This window comes from Scomber scombrus, chromosome 16, assembly GCF_963691925.1.
Source record: "Scomber scombrus chromosome 16, fScoSco1.1, whole genome shotgun sequence".
Classification (NCBI taxonomy): domain Eukaryota; kingdom Metazoa; phylum Chordata; class Actinopteri; order Scombriformes; family Scombridae; genus Scomber; species Scomber scombrus.
The window spans coordinates 24,132,997-24,156,221 of NC_084985.1; the positions used below are offsets into that span (position 1 = coordinate 24,132,997).

The 23,225-nt window shown below is 36.7% G+C and overlaps 2 protein-coding genes and 1 pseudogene across 2 annotated transcripts; 1 reads left to right on the forward strand and 2 right to left on the reverse strand.

Annotated features, from left to right (window-relative positions):
- Nucleotides 1–288: 288 nt before the first annotated feature.
- Nucleotides 289–6,215, reverse strand: LOC133995952 (uncharacterized). The gene is made up of 10 exons (XM_062435462.1): nucleotides 6,075–6,215; nucleotides 5,813–5,931; nucleotides 5,231–5,352; nucleotides 5,026–5,123; nucleotides 3,970–4,106; nucleotides 3,650–3,774; nucleotides 3,318–3,463; nucleotides 2,845–2,947; nucleotides 1,301–1,437; nucleotides 289–415 (listed from the first exon to the last, which is right to left on the reverse strand). The coding sequence occupies exons 1-10, from the start codon at nucleotides 6,155–6,157 to the stop codon at nucleotides 289–291; spliced, it is 1,197 nt and encodes a 398-aa protein (XP_062291446.1). The 5' UTR covers nucleotides 6,158–6,215.
- A 118-nt stretch (nucleotides 6,216–6,333) lies between these two features.
- On the reverse strand, nucleotides 6,334–17,063 carry LOC133995953 (uncharacterized). Its single transcript, XM_062435463.1, has 14 exons — nucleotides 16,938–17,063; nucleotides 16,352–16,513; nucleotides 15,915–16,052; nucleotides 14,963–15,114; nucleotides 14,481–14,584; nucleotides 14,185–14,374; nucleotides 13,948–14,079; nucleotides 13,625–13,768; nucleotides 10,986–11,098; nucleotides 9,480–9,616; nucleotides 8,580–8,691; nucleotides 7,676–7,739; nucleotides 6,411–6,614; nucleotides 6,334–6,339 (listed from the first exon to the last, which is right to left on the reverse strand). Exons 2-14 carry the CDS (start codon nucleotides 16,476–16,478, stop codon nucleotides 6,334–6,336), a joined length of 1,623 nt encoding a protein of 540 aa, XP_062291447.1. The 5' UTR covers nucleotides 16,479–16,513; nucleotides 16,938–17,063.
- Nucleotides 17,064–21,012: 3,949 nt separating this feature from the next.
- LOC133995954 (nuclear receptor subfamily 0 group B member 2-like) lies at nucleotides 21,013–21,575 on the forward strand (annotated as a pseudogene).
- Nucleotides 21,576–23,225: the final 1,650 nt, after the last annotated feature.

The window sequence follows — 23,225 nt, forward strand, 5'->3', positions numbered from 1 at the left end:
AACTTAAGTAATGAAGGAGGTTTGATCTTCTTGGGTGAAGCTGTAATTAGGGATGCAGTGCCTACAAGTTAGCGGAATTGTTGAATAGTGGTGGGACATTCAGCAGTAGTTTGTCACAACTGTATCATTCTTGTATATGAATTCAAAGTATATGTAATAAAGTACTTGCAAAATAAGTAGAGGGTTGTTTTTACATTTTAACCCTAACCCTAACCCTGACTTATTTCAATTGTTTCTATTGACATCTTGCAGCCTATATACTGGTGCAATTGTAGCTCCAACTTTGTGCTACACACTGGTTTCCAGAATTTGACGACGACGATAATCTGTCACCATTTTCTTCATATCATGGTCAGGTTTAAGATCGGTTCTTCTGAGCATTGTATTTGTGCCAGCCAATGGATCATGTCTGTATCTGTAAAAGAGTGTTGAATCACTAAAAATGTTTGTTGACAAAGCATGAGAAGTTGTATCAGTTATTACTGGACAGGATCTAAAGGTGTAGTGTGCAGAATTTATTGGCACCCAACAAAATGGAATATATTATTCCTAAATCTGTTTTAATCACCTGAAAATAAGAATCATTGTGTTTTTGTTACCTTTATATAGACAGAGCAAGCGGGTCCTCTTCCACAGTAGCCCAGAGTGGACAAACTCTAAGAGGGCCTTTCACATTTTCCTACAGGTTATCTTACATGCTTGCAAAGGTAGGGTGAGGGGAGGTGTATTCATTTGGTTGTAATCTGCAACCTCACTGCTAGATGTCACTAAATCCTACACACTGGTTGTTTAACAGGGATATTGCATCTCACTGATATGTTTCACTGTAATGCTTTAGCCACTTGCCTATTCTGTCAGATGTAACCATTAGGTGTCACTGAAAATTAATTTTGCACTACAAATTGCCTTGTTGTTCTATATGCCAATTGTATGATATGGACACTGATACCCAGATCTCTTGTCAGTTCCACATGAACTATGCTTTAAAAAAAAAAAAAAATGTTATCAAACTTTTCTATTAATTTGGGGAAATAATATTTCATACTTCTCTCTGATGAGAAGCATGGAATATTATGTATGATTCCATTTTTGTCAACAGTCTGACATTTATTTAATCAGATGCTTTCAAAAAACTTTGCCTCCTCCAGTGAATTTTCTGTTACTTTCTGTTACACCATCTGTAGCAATCTTATGGGAGCAATGGCCAATAAAATGAGATTTGAGAGACATAGAACAATATAACAACAACTCTGTTATTATGTTGATCAACAGTAATAAATAAGTTAATGAATATACTTACATTTTTAGGTGTTTTTCAATGGCCTTCCGTTCATACACTGATCCACGTATGGTTTTCACGGGATCAACAAATACCTTCTTGGTGAGTGAACAGCGGAGATGTTCGGGTACAAACTGTTCCACAGGTTCCACCAATTTCTTTCAAATCAGAAGCAAAAACAGAAATTATTAACATGCCATCTTAATGTAAAAGAGTAAAAAGACTGAAATATTGAAAAAGTAATATGCAGTTATATTGTAATCTTTTATAAACAATACTAATACAACCAATGTGGCTCTATAACCTCTTCTTTGAAAATATGCACATATACACTGCTCAAAAAGATTAAGAGAGCACTTAATCATCAGGGTATAACATCAAGTTAGTTAAATTTCAGGGATATCAATCTGTCCATTTAGGAAGCACAAGTGAATCAATTTCACCTGTGCAGATGAAAGTGACAGGTGCAATGGAGAGGAAAAAGAAAGACAACACCCAAGAAGGGAATTGTTTTACCACACAGACACAGACAGCTGCTCTCTCCTTATCCTTCCTGAATGATTCTTCTCTAGTTTCGTGTTCTGTTAAGGCTGATTTATGCTTCTACGTAACCTCCACACTGTAACTACGCCGGTGCCCCGACGCCGTCTTGCACCTTTCGAAGTTCTGCGTCTCTCCATCGCGTCGTGTTTTGTCGCGGTGCAATTCACCGCCAGAACGGTGTCTCTAGTCCCTTCCCAGGTATGACACAGACAATTTCACACTTTATTTTCTGTGTAATGGCCACTTCTTATTTCTTTCCTATTATAAGTATTTAAAAAAAACTTGCAGGGGACGGCGTAGGGGTTCACGGCGACGCAGAGAGCTCTGCGTAGGTACGCCGTCGGCTTGACGTCGACCCAACGTAGAAGCATAAATCAGCCTTTAGTGTCCTTGTCTCCTTTGCTGTGTCTCCCAGCACAGTCTCAAGAGCATGGAGGAGATACCAGGAGACCAGCTGTTATACAAGGAGAGCTGGACAAGGCGGTAAAAAGGCATCAACCCAGCAGCAGGACTGGTATCTGCTCCTTTGTGCAATGCCATGGTGAATGTTATGCTGCCTGTAACATCATCCAGCATGATTACTTTGGTGGTGGGTCAGTGATTGTCTGGGGAGGCATATCCTTGGAGGGTTGCACAGTACTAGATGTGTCAGGACCAACAGTACCCTGACTATTGTGCAGGACAATGCCCAGACTCATGTGGCCAGAGTGTGTAGGCGATGAAGGATCAGGATGAAGAATCCATTGACTTAATATTTTTGATCAGTGTATTTGCAAGTAATATACTCAATACATTAGGCTGGCCTATTATAGTGCCATCTAACACTGTCCCTGGTCCTTATCCACCAAGTGATGCAGCAGTAAGTGTTTAAAAAAACTCTGCCTGCATTCAGTCTGGATTACAATATAGACTCAGTTGTATTATTTAATAAAAAGCTATTGAACCTCAACCCTACTAAAAGGTGTTTGTTATTATGTTTTGTCAGCTTTTTCCTCACACTAAAAACACAACAGTTCATTTACCTTCTCCATGTCATCCAGTGACTGCCCGGCAGTCTTCTCAGTGTGTTTTTTGGCCTCTTGGTCATATGTCTCACGGCTGGTGAGGTATTCTTCGGCCAAAATGCTTCACAAAAAAGACAAATTTAATTTGGATGCTTCATTTATTTTAGCACAAGTTAATAAGTTTGAAAAAGCATCGTACTTGGTTTTGTTCATACAGTAGGAATGTCTACATGTATGGTGGTCTAATTGCCTATATTACTATGTCATCAGCAATCTATGTATACCTTGTGACTTTATCCAGCTTGATCTCAGTTTTAATTTATCATAGGACACAGTAATATATGTGACCAAAATGGTTCATTTATCAAGCATGGTCTGTACATGCAAACACAATCTTGAAATGAAGCCTGATAGCTTAAATAACTGCAAACATTGGTGTATGAGTGGACTGTGGTGGACTATGAGTATATATAGTAGGTGCTTCATCATACCTGTCTAATGGATCTTCAGGCTCAGGGATGATTAGCAGTCCATACACAGCATCAAAGAGATCTCTCATGGTGATTTGGGCATTGTAGTTGCGGTCAAATATGTTGTGGCAGATGCGCCCAACACTGTTAATATTGCAGTGGTACATCTTTTATTCACGTTAAGAAAATGGTAGCACAATAAAAGCTCACACATTGTTTACAATGGTTGAAATTGTTAAATTACTTTGTTAAAACTACTTTTGGAAACACTTGTATGGAATCACTCTCAATAGGCTCCATTCACAAATGACTTATGAGCCCCAATGTGTCTGTTCATTCATTTGGCAGGATACACGTGTGACAAAGCGAACAAGTGGAGGCTTCACTGGATAGTCATCACCAAACTGGCAGAACAGCTCAAACACTCCTTTCTCATAAGGAGTGTCAGGAGGACCCTCCATGAGAATCTTCCAGAAGGCTGAAAGGTGTCAAAATAAAGTTGTGATTTGATTTTGTTGCAGCAATTCACTTTATGCAAGAACATTTTCCCCTGACATCAACAATAAAAGTGACCTTGACGTTGAGTCCTGCACACTTAATTGTATGTATTTAGAATACAAAAATCTAATTTGAAATGAAGAGAAAAAAGGTCATGAGAGAAAATGCTACTTACTGAGGTCTGATTCTGATGGAAGGACAGTAAAGTAAGGATGTGGGTGACAATGCAGACTCTTCAGCTCCTCCAGGATACGTTTGTCTTTCTCCATGAAACGTACATCTTTGGCCTCCAGAATCCTCTTTTTCAGGGCACTGGTTTGAAAGATAAGTGCTTTGACAATGTAGACAAATCTTGTAATACTTCACATTACAGACTGCTGAGTAGACTGTAATTATTTTGTATATGCAGGACACTTGATATCCAGCACAAACATGGTTTCCAGTGAATTAATTCTATTGGTGTTCCCCTGATTTCTCCTGTAGCACCACCTTGATGTTGCCCTCATAATGAATTGTCAAATTTTAATTCAAAATTTTAATGTGCCCAGTGCTTTGTTTAACAACCAATTACCTGACAAACTAATGATATTCCCATTAGTCTCAGCTGTAGTTTGTTTTTAAGATTAATCAGAAAATGTTCGCATGCTAACAATATAAACTAAGATGATGACCGCTGTAAACATTACGCTAACATGTTGGCTAACAGAGCTAACAGAGCTAACACGTAGATGCTCAGTCATTTCCTGAAACTGACGGTTACTGTAGTTTAGGGCTAGGTATTTTAAAAAACTACCAAGATCAGTACCCTTAAAATGATACTAGTACTTCTTTTAACTTTTTTTTTGGTATTTCATTCACTACCCATCATGTGAATGCAAGCATTCAGTTTCATGAAATACTACCAGTTCTCCTCATCCTAATGACTTTAACATACATTTCAGTAGATACCTTTAAGATATCTAGTACTGGTTGTTATGCTATTAAGCAGCTGGAACTGCCTGATCTTTAATGCTTTGCCAAGTTACAGCCAAATATTTTTCAGTTAACTTTACTAAGAGATAACCCTAACCCTGATCTCTTGCAAAAAATAAAACTAAATTACACACAGCCTCTCTGCTTGACCTTTGAACTCTCAACCTCAGTGCTTGACAAATATTATGAAACATAATTATGGTCCAACAAACTAATCTTCAGCAGGTGCATCATATTCCAAGCATATTCTGTCACTTACCAGTGTGTCACTGTCACTTTGCTGTTTATCTGACTTGGTAAGGCAGCCTCAGGGAATTCATCATACCCATGAGTGGCAAAGAGTCCAGTTAAAAAACTCTGAAAATAACAAGGGAAATAAACCAGCACATAGTTATAATGTGCAAATTAGTTTTAAATTACTGTGATGTTGTCTCATTTTCAGAGCACTCAATAATCAGTGTAACCTCTGTGATGGAGGAAGGGTCAGCTTTGCTCTTGGGTTTCCTCATCTCCAAAGAAAGAACAGTCTCAATCTCAAAAAGCTTGACTCCATCTTTGCTTGTCATTGGTTTAAAACAGCAACCCCCTGAAAGCAATGCACATTCAAAAAAGAGGAGTTAATTTACCCCAAAACTGTTATCTTGACATTTTAACAGTTAAAAGGTGGTATCAGACACAACATGATATTAACTTTTGGACCCTTTATAACCACTTATTAACACATGCTAGCTGCATATACCAGCTGAGAGAAGTGGTCAAGGAAGAAAAAATGACAAAAAGGAGGCACATGGCTAAGCAGTGACAATGAAAAAAAAAGTATAGTGCATTATACCTACTTTCCCCTGCTCGTTCTAAATGCCTGTTCATGGTTGTTGCATCTGCTTAAGCATTTACATGTGGACAGCATACACACATACACCAGACTATTTCACAACAAGATCTACCTAAATCTGCCTTAAAGAAATTTTTTTTTACAAACCTTGTCAGGGGTTGGTTCCAATTAGAAACTCAAAATTTGATAAAGAAACTTCATGAATTACATGTACCTGTTGCATTGCTGATTCCATGAAGCATATTGTTCTGCACTTTTCCCAGAAGAATGGAGTCCACTATGATGCCAGAGTTGATCAGTTTGACTGCAACAGCAGCTGGCTTGTTTGAAGATCTATACACAAATATTCAGATATGTTCTCAAAAAACATCAGATAATAATAAGCAAGAGTTTCAGATTTGTATGCTTTACCTTAAAGAGCAACATCCAACTATTATAGTCAAAATTAGCAAACTAGCATAGAAAAGGATATTTACCTATAATCATTTCCATCTGTGAGACACAGAATGCGAAGTCTACAGTCTGGAAATTTCTTCTTTATTTTTTCCAACTCCACCATTCCATGCTGTAGTGCATCATACAGCCTTGTGCTTCCAGCTGCCTCAAGAGTTTGCACATGTTCCTAGAAAAGTGAACAATAATGACTGTGTCTATTCTAGTATTGTATCATGGCTCAAGAGCCCATGTTACATGCCATGCAGAGAGAAAGACAATATCTTAATCTTCAAGCGGTATTTAAGACTGGTTGAACAAAGACATGATTTGATATTCTTTTTTATTGTGAGGGCTTTAAAGAAGTGTAATGTATTTACCTTGAACTTTTCAAGCGTTTCTGTAAATGTGTGGAGTGTTGTCACTGTAGAGTCAAACTTCACAAGTCCAATGACATGATGGAAATCATAAGCCATGCTCCGTGTTGCAAAGTTGTCAAAAAGCTCTTTTACAGCATGGATTTTCTGTATTTCCACACTTTCATAGCATACCTCAGACATTGATGAGCTTGTATCTATCAGCACCTAATGAAATCACAGTTTAGAAGTCATTGAGATGCATTTTTTTCCTCAAGTTGAAGCATATACTTTGTAGGGACCTTGACTTAGCACTTAGTTTGTCATTTTGTCACACCAGATAGAAAAAGTCCCAAATGTGTCTGTGCTTGACATTATCATATATAATAATGTGGTCAATCTTTCAGTCAAGCCCATGCTAGTTGCTTATGAGTCTAAAATAGCTTGTAGAGTGTCTGAGTTAATTTACAATTGCAATAAAGTAATGCTAGGACCTTTGGGATAGATGTTTGAAATATGTTTAGTCTGTTTTTCCATTTTGCACTGTATTGAACTACAGAGGTTATGCATAGGTCCATAGACACCAATGTCTTATTCCTTTTTTTTCTCTTGGTTAATTGGTTATTATAAGAGGCCAGTTTCCACCCATGGGCCATCTGTCTCAACTGAGGTCTAAAGATGTATACACATAATGGTCAGTTAAGGAATTACATGTAACCCCTATATAACCCCTATACAGCCCCTCTTAAGTAGTACATGCCTGCATAATATATATATTTATCAACAGAACAAGCTAAACCAACATGTTACATGTTAAAGTAAAAACACCTTTTTCAAACAAGGTCCTAAGCCAGAGGTCCTAATACAGACAGAAAACATGCTACAAAATAGACTATATCTAATATATATGATAATAGAATCTTAAAAATCAACAATAATTCATTAATAGCTCAAGTAAAAGTCCATTGATAACAACTGTATTCCTAAAATGTCTTTTATAATGGTGTTCTAATGCACCAAATGCTTCTGGGGCTAAGTGATGGCACCATATCCAGATTTTATTATTCATCCATAGATATAAACACTGCTTTTTCAACATAGATTTTTCTGGTATGATTTATTTTGTGGGTATCAGCAGTAAAATACTTACTTTTTACTGAGTCAACTGAACTCTGAGGCTGTAGGACAACCAGTGGTTCTAAACAGATCTAGAGTGAGGAAATAAAACAGTCCCCCCTACCAACTATGTCTCCACTAAAATAATGGAAGTAGCAAATGATCAATATTACCAGAATAGCTTCTTTTGGAGTCCTGGTTGTGTCAAGGGATTGATCGTCTCTATGGTCACCAGTTCTGCACAAAAGGTGCAAAATTTCATGTTATGTTGAGTTGTAAGATGGATGGGCCAAACATGTGTTCATGAGCCAAACACACTCAAACAAACTCACTTTAGTTGCTTGTTCATGACAAGACTACTCCTGTTTATTTGATATGTTTATCACTAAAGCAGTGGTTAAACCCTATGAGGAGGAGTCTCTTAAATCATTTGTCTCCTCGGAGTCAGCACAAGACTGGCCAGGCTGAAGAGCCTCTCCATGGTCGCACTAGATGGCGTTTCCATCCTGACATAACAGCGGTCCAGATAGCTCACCAAAGTTTTCCTGTCTGATGACAGCTGTACATTCACTATTATCATTACTTTGCTGAGTAAGTTTCTGAAAGACAGAGACTTCACTGTACAAACGAGCAACACACATGCTTTGGCTGCCTGGTTGGGGTCTGCTTGAGCGTCACTGTAGGTCCGTGAGTGTCTCGTTAGCTTTGTGTTAGCATGAGAGGTCAGGCAGTTGTTGCGCAAGTGTGAATGAAAAGCATCTGATTATTTTTTTATTGGCCCAATTTATACATAATAATTGAAGAACTTATGTAATGCAATTAACAACATATTTGTTTGTTTAGTAACTGTAATGTGATTACTGACTGTAGACACAGTAACGCATTACATTATTGCGTTACAGATAAATGTAATGTGATTACACCCAACACTGGTGTTCACACATTCTTAATGCACAAGTTACAATTGTATGACTAAATGAGATATTTATTTTATTGTTTAGTTGTCTTTTAATATTTTTCAAGTATAAATGCCAATAAACTTTTTTTTTTTAATTGTTACTAAATGGTTATACTCACTTTGCTGCTAGTTCATCCACATCAACATCTTTGACTTTGCCAGCCAGACAATCATACACCTTAATCATTGCAGGTGTTGCCTTGTCTTTGTGCATATAAACACCAAGGTTGTCTGCAAAGGACAAAACAACATGTCTCTCATATGAAAGTTATAATAGGTTCAAAGGTACATGATCCACACTAGGAAGTGTGTCCCTAAATATATACCTAAATATATAATTCAATACATTTTAAAAACAGGCCAATACAACTACAGTAATCAAGAAAGACAGAAAGAACAAATTAAAAAGGTAGGCTTATGAAATGGCAATCACACTATGAACAACTATGAATGTAACATGATTCTGGTACCTATACCCATCTGGTACCAATGGTACCATTTCCTCATTGTGGCTAAAGGAGCGATTCTTTGGAATCATTGTAAACCCTGGGGTCTGGAAATCACACACCAGAACTTCTTTGTTGTCTTTTGGTTTTCACATAGAAATGGTCTATATACTTTAAACTGCCTCGCTATCTTTCTCCAGCAGGGGCCTCTTTGTAAAAAAATCCCTTGAATACAAATCTCTGAAATATTTGATACACTGTCAGCTGTATTGTAATGAACCTGATGTTGAGGCACTGATCACAATCACCAGTAGTAAAGCAGTATTTTTAAGTTACATATTAATTATGGAAAACGTACTAAATGGACAGCGTGTATTATCTTGCACAGTTGAAAGATGCATACCTCAGTGCGCCGTGTTAGCAGATCAGCTTGCACATTTTTTGTGGGTGATTTCAAGTGTGTACACATTTTTACACATGTAGGGTTCTCTGAGTGAAAAGACTATCTCTCCACTTCACCATACATATGGAATATGTAGCTGGGTGGAGAGATAGTCTCATTTTATGCAGTACCTGCACTCAAGAAAACAAGATTTGGCCCTAGAAATCCCAGGTCCTTCAGAAGCAGCGGTGGAGTTACATTGAGTTGAGGGAGTTCTTTCAGTTCCTCTGCCATGTTTCCAAAAGTCTTCTCAGTATCTATGTGAAAGCTGTAATTGAAATACACAAATTACTGCATTGTGTGTGCGCTTAAATGATGTGAGAAGGAAAGCAAGACATGTTTCTTATCTCATTATTACTAATAAATCTCTATTTATCTTAGTAGTATAGAAGTAGTATAGAAGTAGTATAGTGTACTGTTACTACGACTACATACCACACTTCCCACATTAAGAATCAGTTACAAGGAATCAGACTGATCACTTTAGATAACCAGCTACTGTAATCACCATAAGCATGATGACATTGTTATATGGGCCACTGATATAATCAGAAAATACTATATGTGCACCATCGAAATCCACATGACAAAACTTTATATACAAAACTGTGCAGCTTTATTATAGCACATTTTAGCATAATTCATGAACAAGGAATTTAATAATACATACTTCTGACCAGTCACACAGCCATTAGAAAGCCAAAGATAGTATGTTGTAACTGAAGGATGAACACTGAGCAAAATCTTCTCAATGTCAGTGGCTCTCTTGAGTGATGTTTCTTGCAAAACTGTCTCAGTACAGTTTGGAATCTTCTCTTCATCTTTAAAAAGATATGTATATTTTTAAAGTTAAAACATGATGTTCATAATAAAACATCTGAATACTCTACAACAAAGTACCGATGTAAGAAGAAATTATAATTTAAAAAAAAAATGGAAATATGATGTGATCATCCAGTCCAACCTTTACCGAAGACCTTTACACCCATAAATAATATCACTCACAAATATTTTATTTAGTATTAAACACTGGAAACAACCAGTTAACATTTTGATGGTCAAATGCTGTATTAATCATGGCTTTTGTTAGTATAATATTGGTATAAGCGGTATAAGCACATGGTTTACACTAGGTACAGGGAGGAAGGAGGGTGGGGCGAGCACTAGGGTTTGCACATATTATTCTCTTTATTTATTTGTTTATCTGTTTAATTTATTTTATTTTATTTCTTTTGAGTCTGTATCAGACAAATATGTTTGATTATTTAGATATGGTAATAAGTAAATATAAATAACAATTAGGATTAAAATACATACATAAATAAGATATAAACACACAGGAAATAAATAAATAATAAATAGTTGAATTATAAATTGGAGAAGGGGTAGGATTCAATAAGCGAATGCGTATTCCTACTCCTTTTCAAACATGTTTAATCAATGTTGTTTTCCTTGTTTTGTGCGTTTGACTGTTGTTTTCTGTTATGTAAGATACATATATTTATATCTTTTCTTTGTTTTTGTTTTTCTACATGTTTGAAATAAAGCCTTCATTCATTCATTCATTTATAATTTTAATCCACTACATACTGCATTTTAAAGATTTTTTTTTAACTTTGATTATCTGCAGCACATACGCTTTTTCCAGGACACCTGGTACTCCAGGTATAGTGACTGGATCAAAGAAACGCTTGTTGTCTTCAGACATCAGAGAAACTGGTGCGTAGTCTTCATGGTCTGCTGTCTCTATCTGTCAATCAATCAATCAATCTTTATTAATATAGCCCCAAATTACACCAAACCAAAAAAAATAAAAATGAAAAATTCAGGGGACACCAGGCATTAACACTCTGCTGTAACTATATCACTCATCGTCGTCTTAACAGAAGTACAGGTTATATCTATTATATTTTATGTTCAAGAATATTGCTTCTTGCCTCTTCATAGTAACATAGTAGGCATATTTATATTTTCTGACCATTTTGAAATTGTGTAGTAAAGATGAAAGAAATATATGCTCTGTATGGTTGCGAACATTTGTAATTGAACACTGACGGCTCTTATTTAATTATAACAGGTTATATGAAGATATTCTGTGACCAAAGTAATATCAAAAAAGCACTTTAAAAGGCATGCAATGTAAATAGCTGGCAGCATACAGTTTCTGAATGACAACAACCCTGACAACAACTAAACCAGATGGCATGTTATGTAAGATGACCTGATCTATGGTTAAAATAAAAGGTGGCCAAATTTAGAAAAGGCATGTGATCATTGTCCAGGTCAGTTAGGTTAGTTACTTTTGTCTTTAGACAAAAGTAAATTATGAAATGAATAAATTAAATGAAGACCTAATGGGTTTCATGTGTGATTTACCAAACACAATTCGTAAGTGAACTTCTACATAACAATAGTTTAAGTGAGGATTTTCAGTCTGGATATAGTTACAAATGATATTCTAATTGCTTAGACAAAGAACTTCTCTCTGTACTTGTCTTGTTAGATTTTAGTGCCGCATTTGACAACCATTACCATCACATCATATTACAGAAACAGAAACACTTAAATGGAATTAAAGGAACTGCTTTAAGCTGGTTTAACTCCTATTTATCAGATCAATTTCAGTTTGTACGGTGAATCCATGCACACAAAAGTCAGAAACAGTGTTCCTCAGTGTTCAGTGCTTGGACCAATACTATTCAACCGTATATATGCTTCCTTTATGTAATATCATTCAGAAACACTCCATAAATGTTCATTGTTATGCAGATTATACTCAATTATATCTATCAATGAAGCCAGGTGAATCCTATCATTTTAAACTCCAAGCATGCCTTATTGACAGTTACAGTGCCTTCAGCAGCTGAGATTGGAGAGACTCTGCATACAACAACTGTTGCTTTATGGGAGAGTGGCAAAAAGAAAACCACTGTTGAAGAAAGCTTATAGTAAATCTCGACTAGAGTTCACCCAAAGGCATGTGGGAGACTCTAAGGTCAACTAGAAGAAGGTTCTTTGGTCTGATGAGACCAAAATGGACCTTTTTTGCATCAGACTAGACACTATGTTTGGCGGACACCAAACACTGCACATCACCACAAACACACCATCCCCACCATGCAGCATGGTGGTGGCAGCATCATGCTGTGGGGATGCTTCACAGCAACAGGCCCTGGAAGGCTTGTAAAGGTAGAGGGTCAAATGAATACAGCAAAATATAGAGAAATCCTGGAGGACAATCTGATTCAGTCTGCAAGAGAACCGCGGTGCGGGAGAAAATGTATTTTCCAGCAAGACAATGACGTGAAGCATACAGTGAAAGCTACACAGAAATGGTTTAAAGACAACAAGGTGAATGTTCTGGAGTGGCTGAGTCAAAGCCCAGACCTCAATCCAATAGAGAATTTGTGGCTGGACTCTTGCAACGTGACAGAGCTTGAGCAGTTTTGCAAAGAAGAATGGAGTAAAATCACAGTGTCCAGATGTGTAAGCCTGATTGAGACCTATCCACACAGACTCAGTGCTGTGATTGCAGCCAAAGGTTCATCTACTAAATACTGGCTTGAAGGGGTGAATATTTATGCAATCACTTATTTTACATTATGTATTTTTTATTAATTGACATTACTTTGTAGAAATTTATTTTCACTATTAATGCATTCAGTAACCTAAACTTCTTCCCCGGAGTTGTCTGTGCTCTCTCGTCTCACAGGTAATCTGGGCCTGTAGATGTCCGGATGACAGATTCCAGTCCCGGACCTTCAAGCTTCAATGTTTATTTTCAATATGGTTCTCTCTTCTATTCTTGCTCTCTCTCTCCTCTCTACCCCAACCGGTCGAGGCAGATGGCCGCCCACTCTGAGGCTGGTTCTGCCTGAGGTTTCTTCCTGTTAAAAGGGAGTTTTTTCTTGCCATTGTCGTTAAGAGCTTGCTCATGTAGGAATGTTGGGTCTCTTTAAAATTAAAACCTGAAGAGTACGGTTTAGACCTGCCCTATGTGTAAAGTGCCTTGAGATAACTTTGTTGTGATTTGGTGCTAATTGAGTGATTGATTTTGATGTTAAAGAGGTTGTTTTTTTTTACTGTAACTGCGTTTTTAAAAAAAGACAAATTATATTGACCATGATCCAATTTATAAAAGCAATAAAAGTGGAAAGCATCCAAGGGGTTAAATATTCTATTTTTTGGCACAGTAGTTATTGTGCTTTGTCCTAAACACATTATCTAATGACATAGCTACTCTGGTTGACATGACTCAAAACAAATATAGAAATACCTTTGCTTCTGTCATGAGAAATGCCCAGCAGTATGTGGAATTCTCAAAGACATCAAGGTCCTCAATGATCTTTTCACCTCGTTTTGATCCAAGCTTTGGCAAAAGTTCCCTAAAGAGTGTGTACAGACCTTCAACCACTGCAATCTACAGGAAAAGAAAAAAAGTTAACACAAGAAAATTCTCTCAAGACTGCTTCAGTTTAAAAACAACGCAGAGTATAATATACTATGCTCATTTGTAAATTAGTACCTTAAATCACTTATTTCAAAAAGGTCAATGTAACTGCTAATAAAGTTAATATTACAACATTTTGTACCAATTACCTTTTGAGTCCTGGATAGGAATCGATTCTTCATGAGTAACTGATACAAACTCTGAGCCAGAGGGTTACATCCTGTAAGTTTTCGTATGTAGCCAATCAAATTCTTGTGTGAAAGCACAGTAGGTTGGTTTTTCTAGAGGAGAAACAAATATAATGCAATTCCAAAATGTATTTAAAGAATATTTAGGGATGAAATATTGAAAAATGAAATGGTTATATGACATGAAACACTGCTTACAATGACATAAAGTGAGGACAAGAACACACTGATTCCTTTGGGAGTTTGCTGCACAGAAGGCACAACATCATTACTGAAGAACTCAGTGGTGTCTGGAACCTTCTCAGCAAATGAGGACAGTGAGAAGTGGACTATTGTCCCTTCTGAGATTCCACAACTTTCTAATGCGTTGACACCACCATCTCCACCTCTGAAAATATGATTAATAAGCACATGTACACATAGAATAAGATATTACTATTGATGATCAGTGTCAAAAGCCATACTATCAATGGATTACAATCAATGTGAATTACTTGTAATGAAGAACGTGTGCTGGGATTCCACTTTCATTCGCAAGCTTGTTCTTCAAATCAGAGATTGTGTCAGTTGCCAAATTTACCTTCACCTCGAAGTCTCCCTATGTAAAAAATATCAAATACACGAGAGAGTCAAGTCAGAGATTTAACTAAGAGCCCTTCTAGAGATGTGCTGCTGATATCAACAGGAGTAATGAACTATAAATCAGTGGCAAAGCCTTTTGAAACTTGGTTGGATGCTGCAGTATTTAGCATTTAGTACAATATTTACACACAATGGCCATAACAGAAACTCATAAGCTAAACCAACTGTTATACTATCCAGAAAACTGTTTTGTTCATGGGTTTCCTTCACTGTCAGTAATAAAACATCTAAAAGCAAATATCTCATCAGATGGAGGACTGTGATTCCCTTTGTGTCAGTTTAGGGATCCTTGGACATGAAAACATTTAAGAACCACTGAATTAGATTACAGTACCTTGAGCATGACATGGCACCGAACTGTATCCTTTCTGGAGGTTTCCGTAAGTGGTCTGGTTGTATTTTGAGGAGATGCATTCAGGTTCTCCTTTGGTGTAAATATAGCATAGATTACATCTCCACTTTTAATGTGTCTATCCTCTAAAGACCCTGTAGAGGAAAAACAAAATTTAAAAAAACAAACAACACTTCATATATTTAGTTGTGTTGTATACTGTAAGGGTGTTGAGATTCTAATGAAGTCACAGGGCAGATTTTTTGTTTGTCTTTTGTTATGTAGGCCTGATACATATAGTGAAACAAAAATCAGATAGTGCTGGTAAAATGATTGGTTTTAAATGTTGGGGAGTGAGTTACCATTTAGCCTCATGTTTTTTGTTTGTTTTTTTGTTTTAGAATAAGTGGAACATAGAAAAAATGGTTCTTTTTGGACTCCCTGATTTTCTTATAGCATTAATTCCAGTAAAGTGCCTTCAAGCCAAAGTCAGTATATTCTCATATGGGAATAAGATTGTGTTGCATTTGGTTTCGAACAACAACAGCAAAGCTGCAGGGACAGGACAGGAGCTCATTTTCCACCTTAGTGTGTCTCAGCTGTGCCTGCATCGCTACAATTAAGACAACTAGTACACTGGAGTGGTATATGGGGCTGTTGGTGTCCTCTCTGCATCTCCAAACATACAATAAATCCATTTTTATCATATTCTGACCAAACTGCATCACCCAGGCTTTGTTATATACAAAAGTTCTGTTAACTTTCATGTACTCCTTTAAAAAAGTTGAAGTCAGATGACCAGCTGTGTCTACATGTAATTCACATTCATTTCCTATATTGTTACTTGTATAACTTTCATCATACCTAAACTGTGTTTTCATCATTTGTGTTGTAAAGGCCAAATATTCCTTCAGTGTCATTACTTATTTTAAACCTCAGCACTCAGTGAACTTACATGTGTTGAAGAAGGGATCATCAGTCAAGGGCATCCCGTCCACTGTGTAGAGGCAGACACCTTTGGAAGAACCAATACTTTCAAGGTGACAGATCCTCAACATCAGATCTTCAACTGTGTTTTGTGATGGATCCATATCTACAAGTTCAAAATAACAAAAGTACAGAGGTGATTGTTTTGATTGTATGACTTATCTACTTGCTCTGTCATTCCAGACCCAGCCTCATGGTGTCCCTGATGAGTGCTCTTAGTGCTTGATCTGACCTACATTTTGTCTTCTACCCCAACTGCTTGTTGTTTCTTTTTGCATAAAGGCATTGGCTGTATCTTAGGCTTGCTCAGATGTCAGCAGCAACAAGGGGTACTCTGTCAAGGTATTTCACTACCAACTTTTTCCTCTGCTCTGTCAAAAGTTTAATGGTAAAAAAAAGTCTTACCTGTGATATGTTTCGGTTCAGGACATTTGGGATATGTGTACTGCAGAGAGAATGACTGTAATGACTTCTGCACAGACATTGCAGCTGTGTGTGTTGGAGCTCTCAGTCTGCCAATGGTGGTTTTCATTTTAGAAAACCGAGTTTTTTCCACTTGGCTGAATCCTGTTTGGAAATACATTCATTCTTATGAATTTCACATTTTTAAATGGCAACAATCTGCTCTGATGTGTATCTTTAATGAGTACATAACATTTAAGTTAAGACTTGTGTTTTACTATTTGTCATATATTACTACTGATTCTTACTAATAATTCATAATAAAAACATTTGTTAAAAGGTTATTTTATTGGGATGCTAGACCCAAGTCATGTTATTCACACCAGAGAAAAGAGAACAACTAATGTATTGTGTCAACTGTACATGGTTTCTCCTCAGGAATAATGGTTATTTGGTCCAGTTTTGAGTTTTAAGTCAGTCAAATTATAGGCCTTAACATGATTCTAGTCTTACATTAAATATTTTCTATGGAAGCTACATGGAAAAAAAGAAAATGCATTCACAAATCATTCACATTCACTAATCTTACCAAAGTTGTTTAAGTCCTCAGGTGTTACACTATCAATGAAATCTCTTTCATCTTTCACTCCTAACTGTACAAACTGGTTGTAAAAGGACTCCAGTCTGTGTGTCTGAAGTAGGTTGAAAATCGCTTCCATCTAAAAAACAAACAAAAAAAAACAACTAAAAAACCCATTCATATATAAAAATATTCCAAATATAACAATTACTATTCATAATATAAGACATCAGATATGTTAAGTGTTATTAGATGACTGATTACAGTTGGTGTATAATTGTTTAAGTTGGACAAACTTACCTTGATGTGTTCAAGATGAAGTGCAACAGTTGTGCCGTTTGAGTTTCTGTTTCCAGCATTTAGAATTAAGGGGTGTGTCACTTCATTTCACTGAAAATGAAACCTAACTATACTGAAAGTAAGCCAGGTTTCACAGTGATCTCTGGGGAGATTTTTGGAAAAAGACTCAAAAATGTAATTAAAAAAAGCAGCAAATGGACTAACCAGTGTTTTTTTTGTTTTTTATTTTCCAGACTGTTGGTCCTTCATGACACATGATAGACACACTTCTGTCATACTGATCATCATTGTTCACATTATAACAGTCTGAGTGTGAAAACCTTTTTTTTCTTTGTGTTCAGATTAAAATTGTCTACATGAAGGGACACTTCAATGCAACAGTCGATTCTACCATACAGACAATGTGAGGCAAGTGCCCAGGGGCCCTTAAGCAGAAAGTGGGCCTCAATGATGTTCTTTTTCTCTCTACAGAAATACGGCAAAAGGCTTGACCTATTCTATTGATGTTGATAATTATGGTCGCTGTCAGAAACCTAGTATGTACAAAACAAAATATGGAGTTACAATGTTTCCACCTGACTTAGCTGTTTAGAGCAGGTCCAGTTAAAACGATGCTTTAAAGAGTTTAACACACAAAGCAAAGACAAAACTAAATATTCCAAAACTACTACTACTTAATAAAATGTGGTAGCAACAATTGTTAGATTGTATCTGTGAGACCAACATTTATCTTCCAAAAGGAATTATGTCAGTGTCCTCTTTTCGTGTTTATTTCCACGCCTGAAAAAAATATACATTTTTACTTAAGTGACATGTTAACAGTCCTAGACAAAAATTAGTGTAAGTTTGGCTCACAGCCTCCACCACTGTGCTACGCCATTTGAATATCCAAGGCCTACTGGGTAATGTAGGCAGGGGCACCGCCAGGAAGCTTGGGCCCCATGAAAAGATATCACATTGGGCCCCACCACCACACACAGACCATGGCAACCATAAACAATTGTGGTAACCACACCTTTACCTGTGGGGTCTTGCAACTCTCTTGTAGTCTAATACTAACAGTACAATATTTACTGACATTAAGCTGTGAAAATATAACACTGTGCAGACATGCAGGCAGCATTCTGCATACAGTAGAATTCACTAAATGATACAAGACTGACACCCTCTATAAGTGATGTGCTGAAGGCCAGATTTTACAGTCTAAATGTAATCTTAATGTTCTTCTTAAATAGAAAGTTCTATCTATAAAATGATATAATGAACAAAATATAATTAGCAGTAGATTAGCAGCATAAGTATACATGCCAACTAAGCATACAATCAATTTGTATCACTCAGAGGGATTCAATCATTCTTCTTTTTTTAAATAATAATAATAATAATAATAATAATAATAATAATAATAATAATAATAATTTTAAAAAAAGACATTTCCACAGTCTTCAGTTCTTTCTCTCATCTTTCTTTTCTTAGTTTTTCGTTTTTGGAACCATGCTTGTATTTTATGAAGCTGTTGGGACATTGTGGTCAACTAGCTCCTCCTTACTAGCAATTCACTGTTAGCAATTACCACATCTGGTTTGGATGCAGGACTGTACCATTTCATGTAAACAGAGGGGGGTGTTTGGGCAATACGGAGGCTTTAATACAAGAAAAATAAAGCATTAGTTTAATGAGCATATTGTAAATCAAATATTCTATAAATGTCTATTAATGATGATAAGTTAATAAAAAATGAACTTGTATTCTAATGTTTTTTAGGGCCCCTGTCAGTCACAGGCCTTAGAATCGTCCTAAGTCCTTTCTACACTTACGGAAAATTGAAACTGAAAGCCAGTGACACTGAAAAAACAAAAACCTCTCACTTACGAAAGACAGACTTGAAGAAAAAAAAAACTGCATATAAAAATAAGATTCTTCATAATGTAAAAATATCACACAAAATAAGACTGTCATTTGTTGTTAATGTCTGTGTTTTATTTTCAGTTCAACTTTTTTCAGCATTAATAGAACTTTTTTTAGTAGTGTCTAATTATTCGGTTCAGGCTTTGTTTTCAATGCCACATTTTATTTCCAATGCCAAAATCTTACTGTTGATGTTCTGACTCCATTTAAATGACTTTTCATATTATTATGTAACATTAACAATGTCCAGTTTGAAGACCCAAACAAAATACTGCATGTCACCAAATAATCTGTAACTAAATTAGCAACTGCTTACTTTCAAATCTGCATTCTGAGATTTAAAGTGTCCTTATAATAATGACCTATTCTCATTGCAAGACTATATCTCTACCTGTCTATTTTTTAATATACATTTTATAATATAGTAACATTATGTGCATAATGGCTGAGCTGCTAAAGATGTTGTTAGTCACAAGTGAACAGCACTACTGATACAAGCTGCTGATTTGTTCATTGACACTGGTTATCCAGTTTAAAGGTTCAGTCTTCGTTTGTACATGTACTGCAAACAGTCTGGCATACATGATAACATGACTCACCAGTGTGAGCAAAGATTAACCAATACATAATCAGGAAACAGAAAACAAAACAACAAGAGAAGAGTCAATGATTCAGCTATATTGGCACACAACCACAAATCTGATCCAAACTCAGCAAGCAAGTCCCCCTAACGTAGATTGGTAAATTTTAGGACGAAAACTTAAGATAAAGGTAAGAGTTTGGGTTAGGCAAGGAGTGGTAGTGGTTGCAGTTAGGGATGAATGTATGTCCATGTTATGTCCCCTAAAGTAATGTGTGCTGTGTATGTGAGTGTGTGTGTGTGTGTGACCTGCCCCTGCTGAGTCATTACTTTCCAAAATCATTTCCTGCTTCTAGCCTGTATAATCATTATGAACAGTGAATGTTTCAAGTCAATTACATTCAGGCATTCAGATGACTCATTTAAGTAAAAGCTGCAGAGCCACAGTGTAAATATAATAAAAGTATTATCAGAAACGTATTATAATTAATTGTCAGTATTAGTTTCATATAGATATTTTTCATTTGTATACGCAGCTGTAATCATGCCTCTTGTTCATACTGACTAATAAAAGATTTCCTTCAAATGTGCTTTCAATGTGAGTGATGAAAATCCAATCTGTCCACACAGTCATTTAAAAGTAGATGTGAAGCTTCAGCAGTCTGAGTTAGTCATATCAAGCTGATGTCTGACACATTTACAGTCTTTTTAGCATCAAATTCCCTCTTAGTGCTTCCCTGTTGAGCTGTGGTGGAAGTATAGTAACAAAAAGAGGGACTATGACACTAAAAAGACTAATAGAAAAAGATCAGTATCATGGTCATTAAAAAATTAAGGAATGGAAATGAGTGAAATGTATTAGAAAGTTAGGATTTTTGAAGAGAAATAAGCACAAAGATGTGTATCTTAATATGTTTAAGATGCATATAAGGGGCACAGCTGTAACATCTTTAAAACTGGTAAAAAAAAAAAAATTTCATGCAAGTGTAAGTGGGGCACAGGTCAGGCAGCAGCCTGTGTGTTGACCCCATCAGTCCTTGATAGACTGGTACAGACATGATAAATGTCATTCACCCCCCCAGCTTCTGTATTTCTCTTCCCAGTGCAGCTGATTAGTTTAACTAGTCTTATCGCCTCCACATGGAGAACCCAGCTCTGTCTATATGGGAAGTCCAGGGTCACTGTTTTTTCTCCATGCACAGGCTTAAAAATGGGGGGTCAAGGCTGAATAGGTGACATCCTGGATAAATACAGCTGGAGCTTGTGGAGTTGCGTGACACTATTAATTCTTTCTGGAGCCATATGTTTCGTTGTTAACCATATTTGACGGACGCCTACTATGTTTCCTCTGGAAGAGAAGAGTACGAACAACACTTGTTCAGGTTACTGGGATCAGCATCCGCACACCATCCTTTACAACATCTTGAGCTGCAGGAACAGTGGCTACCCCAAACACTTAAACAGCACAGTGCACAGCTGTCACTGTGAGCAGAAGAGGGCAGTTTACCTGAAGGACCCCCACGCTACCTGCCAAGTTGCCTCCAGCGTTCTGGTAAAAACTATTTGCTTCATGAGAAGTCTCCCATCTTTTAGTCAGCTTCCATCAGGAATTATCCTTATTAAGACAATGCTGGGTTCCTCTTTTCGTTCTGGGTATTGCACAAGAAAAGATGGTATTTGAAGTAACAGATATGCCAAATTCAAGTATCCTTAGACAGATTTTGCTTGGGTCAGGACTCACTGAAAAAGAGGCCAAACAACCGACTCTTGCTGGAGTCCACAATTTGAGAACTTGCCTGCATCACGTGTGGAATCTGGATCTCAGTCCGAAGGAATAGGCTTACCTGAAGGGTAAATAAACTTAACATCGTCTTTAGCTTGATTCAGTCTTAATCAAATTAATTCTAATACTATTTCTAATATTCTAAGTGTCCTTAAGGAAGGGTAATTGAAGCAGCAGCAAGGCCAGACCTTTAAATATTGGAATTTGGCTCCCTCATGTGGCTATATGAAAAAAAGGCAAACAATACCTCTTTTGTTGTACTTTATTCATGATTTTTTACACTGAGATCACTTTTTAAAGATTTGTTACTGTATCTGCCAACACACTATGAAAATATAAAGTACCATATATTTCTATTGATGCAAGACCCAAGAATTGTACCTTGATAGGGTTTCACAGATTCAGTCTGACAGAATATATGACTTTGAGAAATATTTGCATTACTAGACTAACAACTTTAAATAGCAGCAAATGTATCTATGGCTCATGTGATCCCTAGATTCATTAACTATTATAAACAACAAAAAATAATGTTTTTTTTCCATCGTTAACACTGATATATTGTTTTAACTGTTTGCAAATCTAAGCATAAATTGTGATTCTCAAGTTATGATCCTGAAATTTGTGCAGCTTCTCAACTTGAAAGAAATAGATTCATCAACCCAGAGTTTCTAACTGGATTTCACTCAATGACCAAACACACACACACACACACACACACACACACACACACACACACACACACACACACACACACACACACACACACACACACACACACACACACACACACACACACACACACATATGGGCTGTAGCTCAGGTAGAGCGGTCGTCCTCCAATTGAAAGATTGGCAGTTCGATTCCCTGCTCCTCCAGTCTACATGTCGATGTGTCCTTGGGCAAGACACTTAACCCCTAATTGCTCCCGTTGCTGTGCCAACGGTGTATGAATGTGAGTGAATGGTTAGCTTCCTCCTGATGTGCAGGTTGGCACCCTGCGTGGTAGCTGCATGGTTTATATCACTTGTTATTTTCAGAGTTTTTTAACTGGACTCTTTGCCACTCATGGGTATGATGAATTCCCTGAGGCTGTCTTACCAAGTCAGATAAACAGCAAAGTGACAGTGACACACTGGTAAGTGACAGTATACGTTTCCTCCATGGCTATTTGGAATATGCGGCAACTGCTGAAGATTAGTTTGTTGAACCATTATTATGTTTCATATTATTTGTCAAGCACTGAGGTTGAGAGTTCAAAGGTCAAGCAGAGAGGCTGTGTGTAATTTAGTTTTATTGTTGCAAGAGATCAGGGTTAGGATTATCTCTTAGTAAAGTTAACTGAAAAAAGATTTGGCTTTAACTTGACGAAAGATTAAAGATCAGATTTTGGTGGAGATCAGACAGTTCTCTTTTAACCTCAAACATGGAAAACATGAATCAACAAAATAACTATAAAATATTTAAAAATGTTATATGATACATGTTAAAATGATTTAGTGTTCTGTCAACAATTACACACCCTCTGGCCTAAACAACCATCAAAAATCCACATAAAATCCACACTGTTGTACTTGGTGACATGGTCCTTCATTACCATGAACACTGCAGTATATTTTTCTCCTGTTTGAGAAAAGTTTGCCAAACTACAGTAGGGCTTGTTATCAGTACCTTAAAGGTATTTACTGAAATGTATGTTCGTATCATTTGGATGAAGAGAACTGGT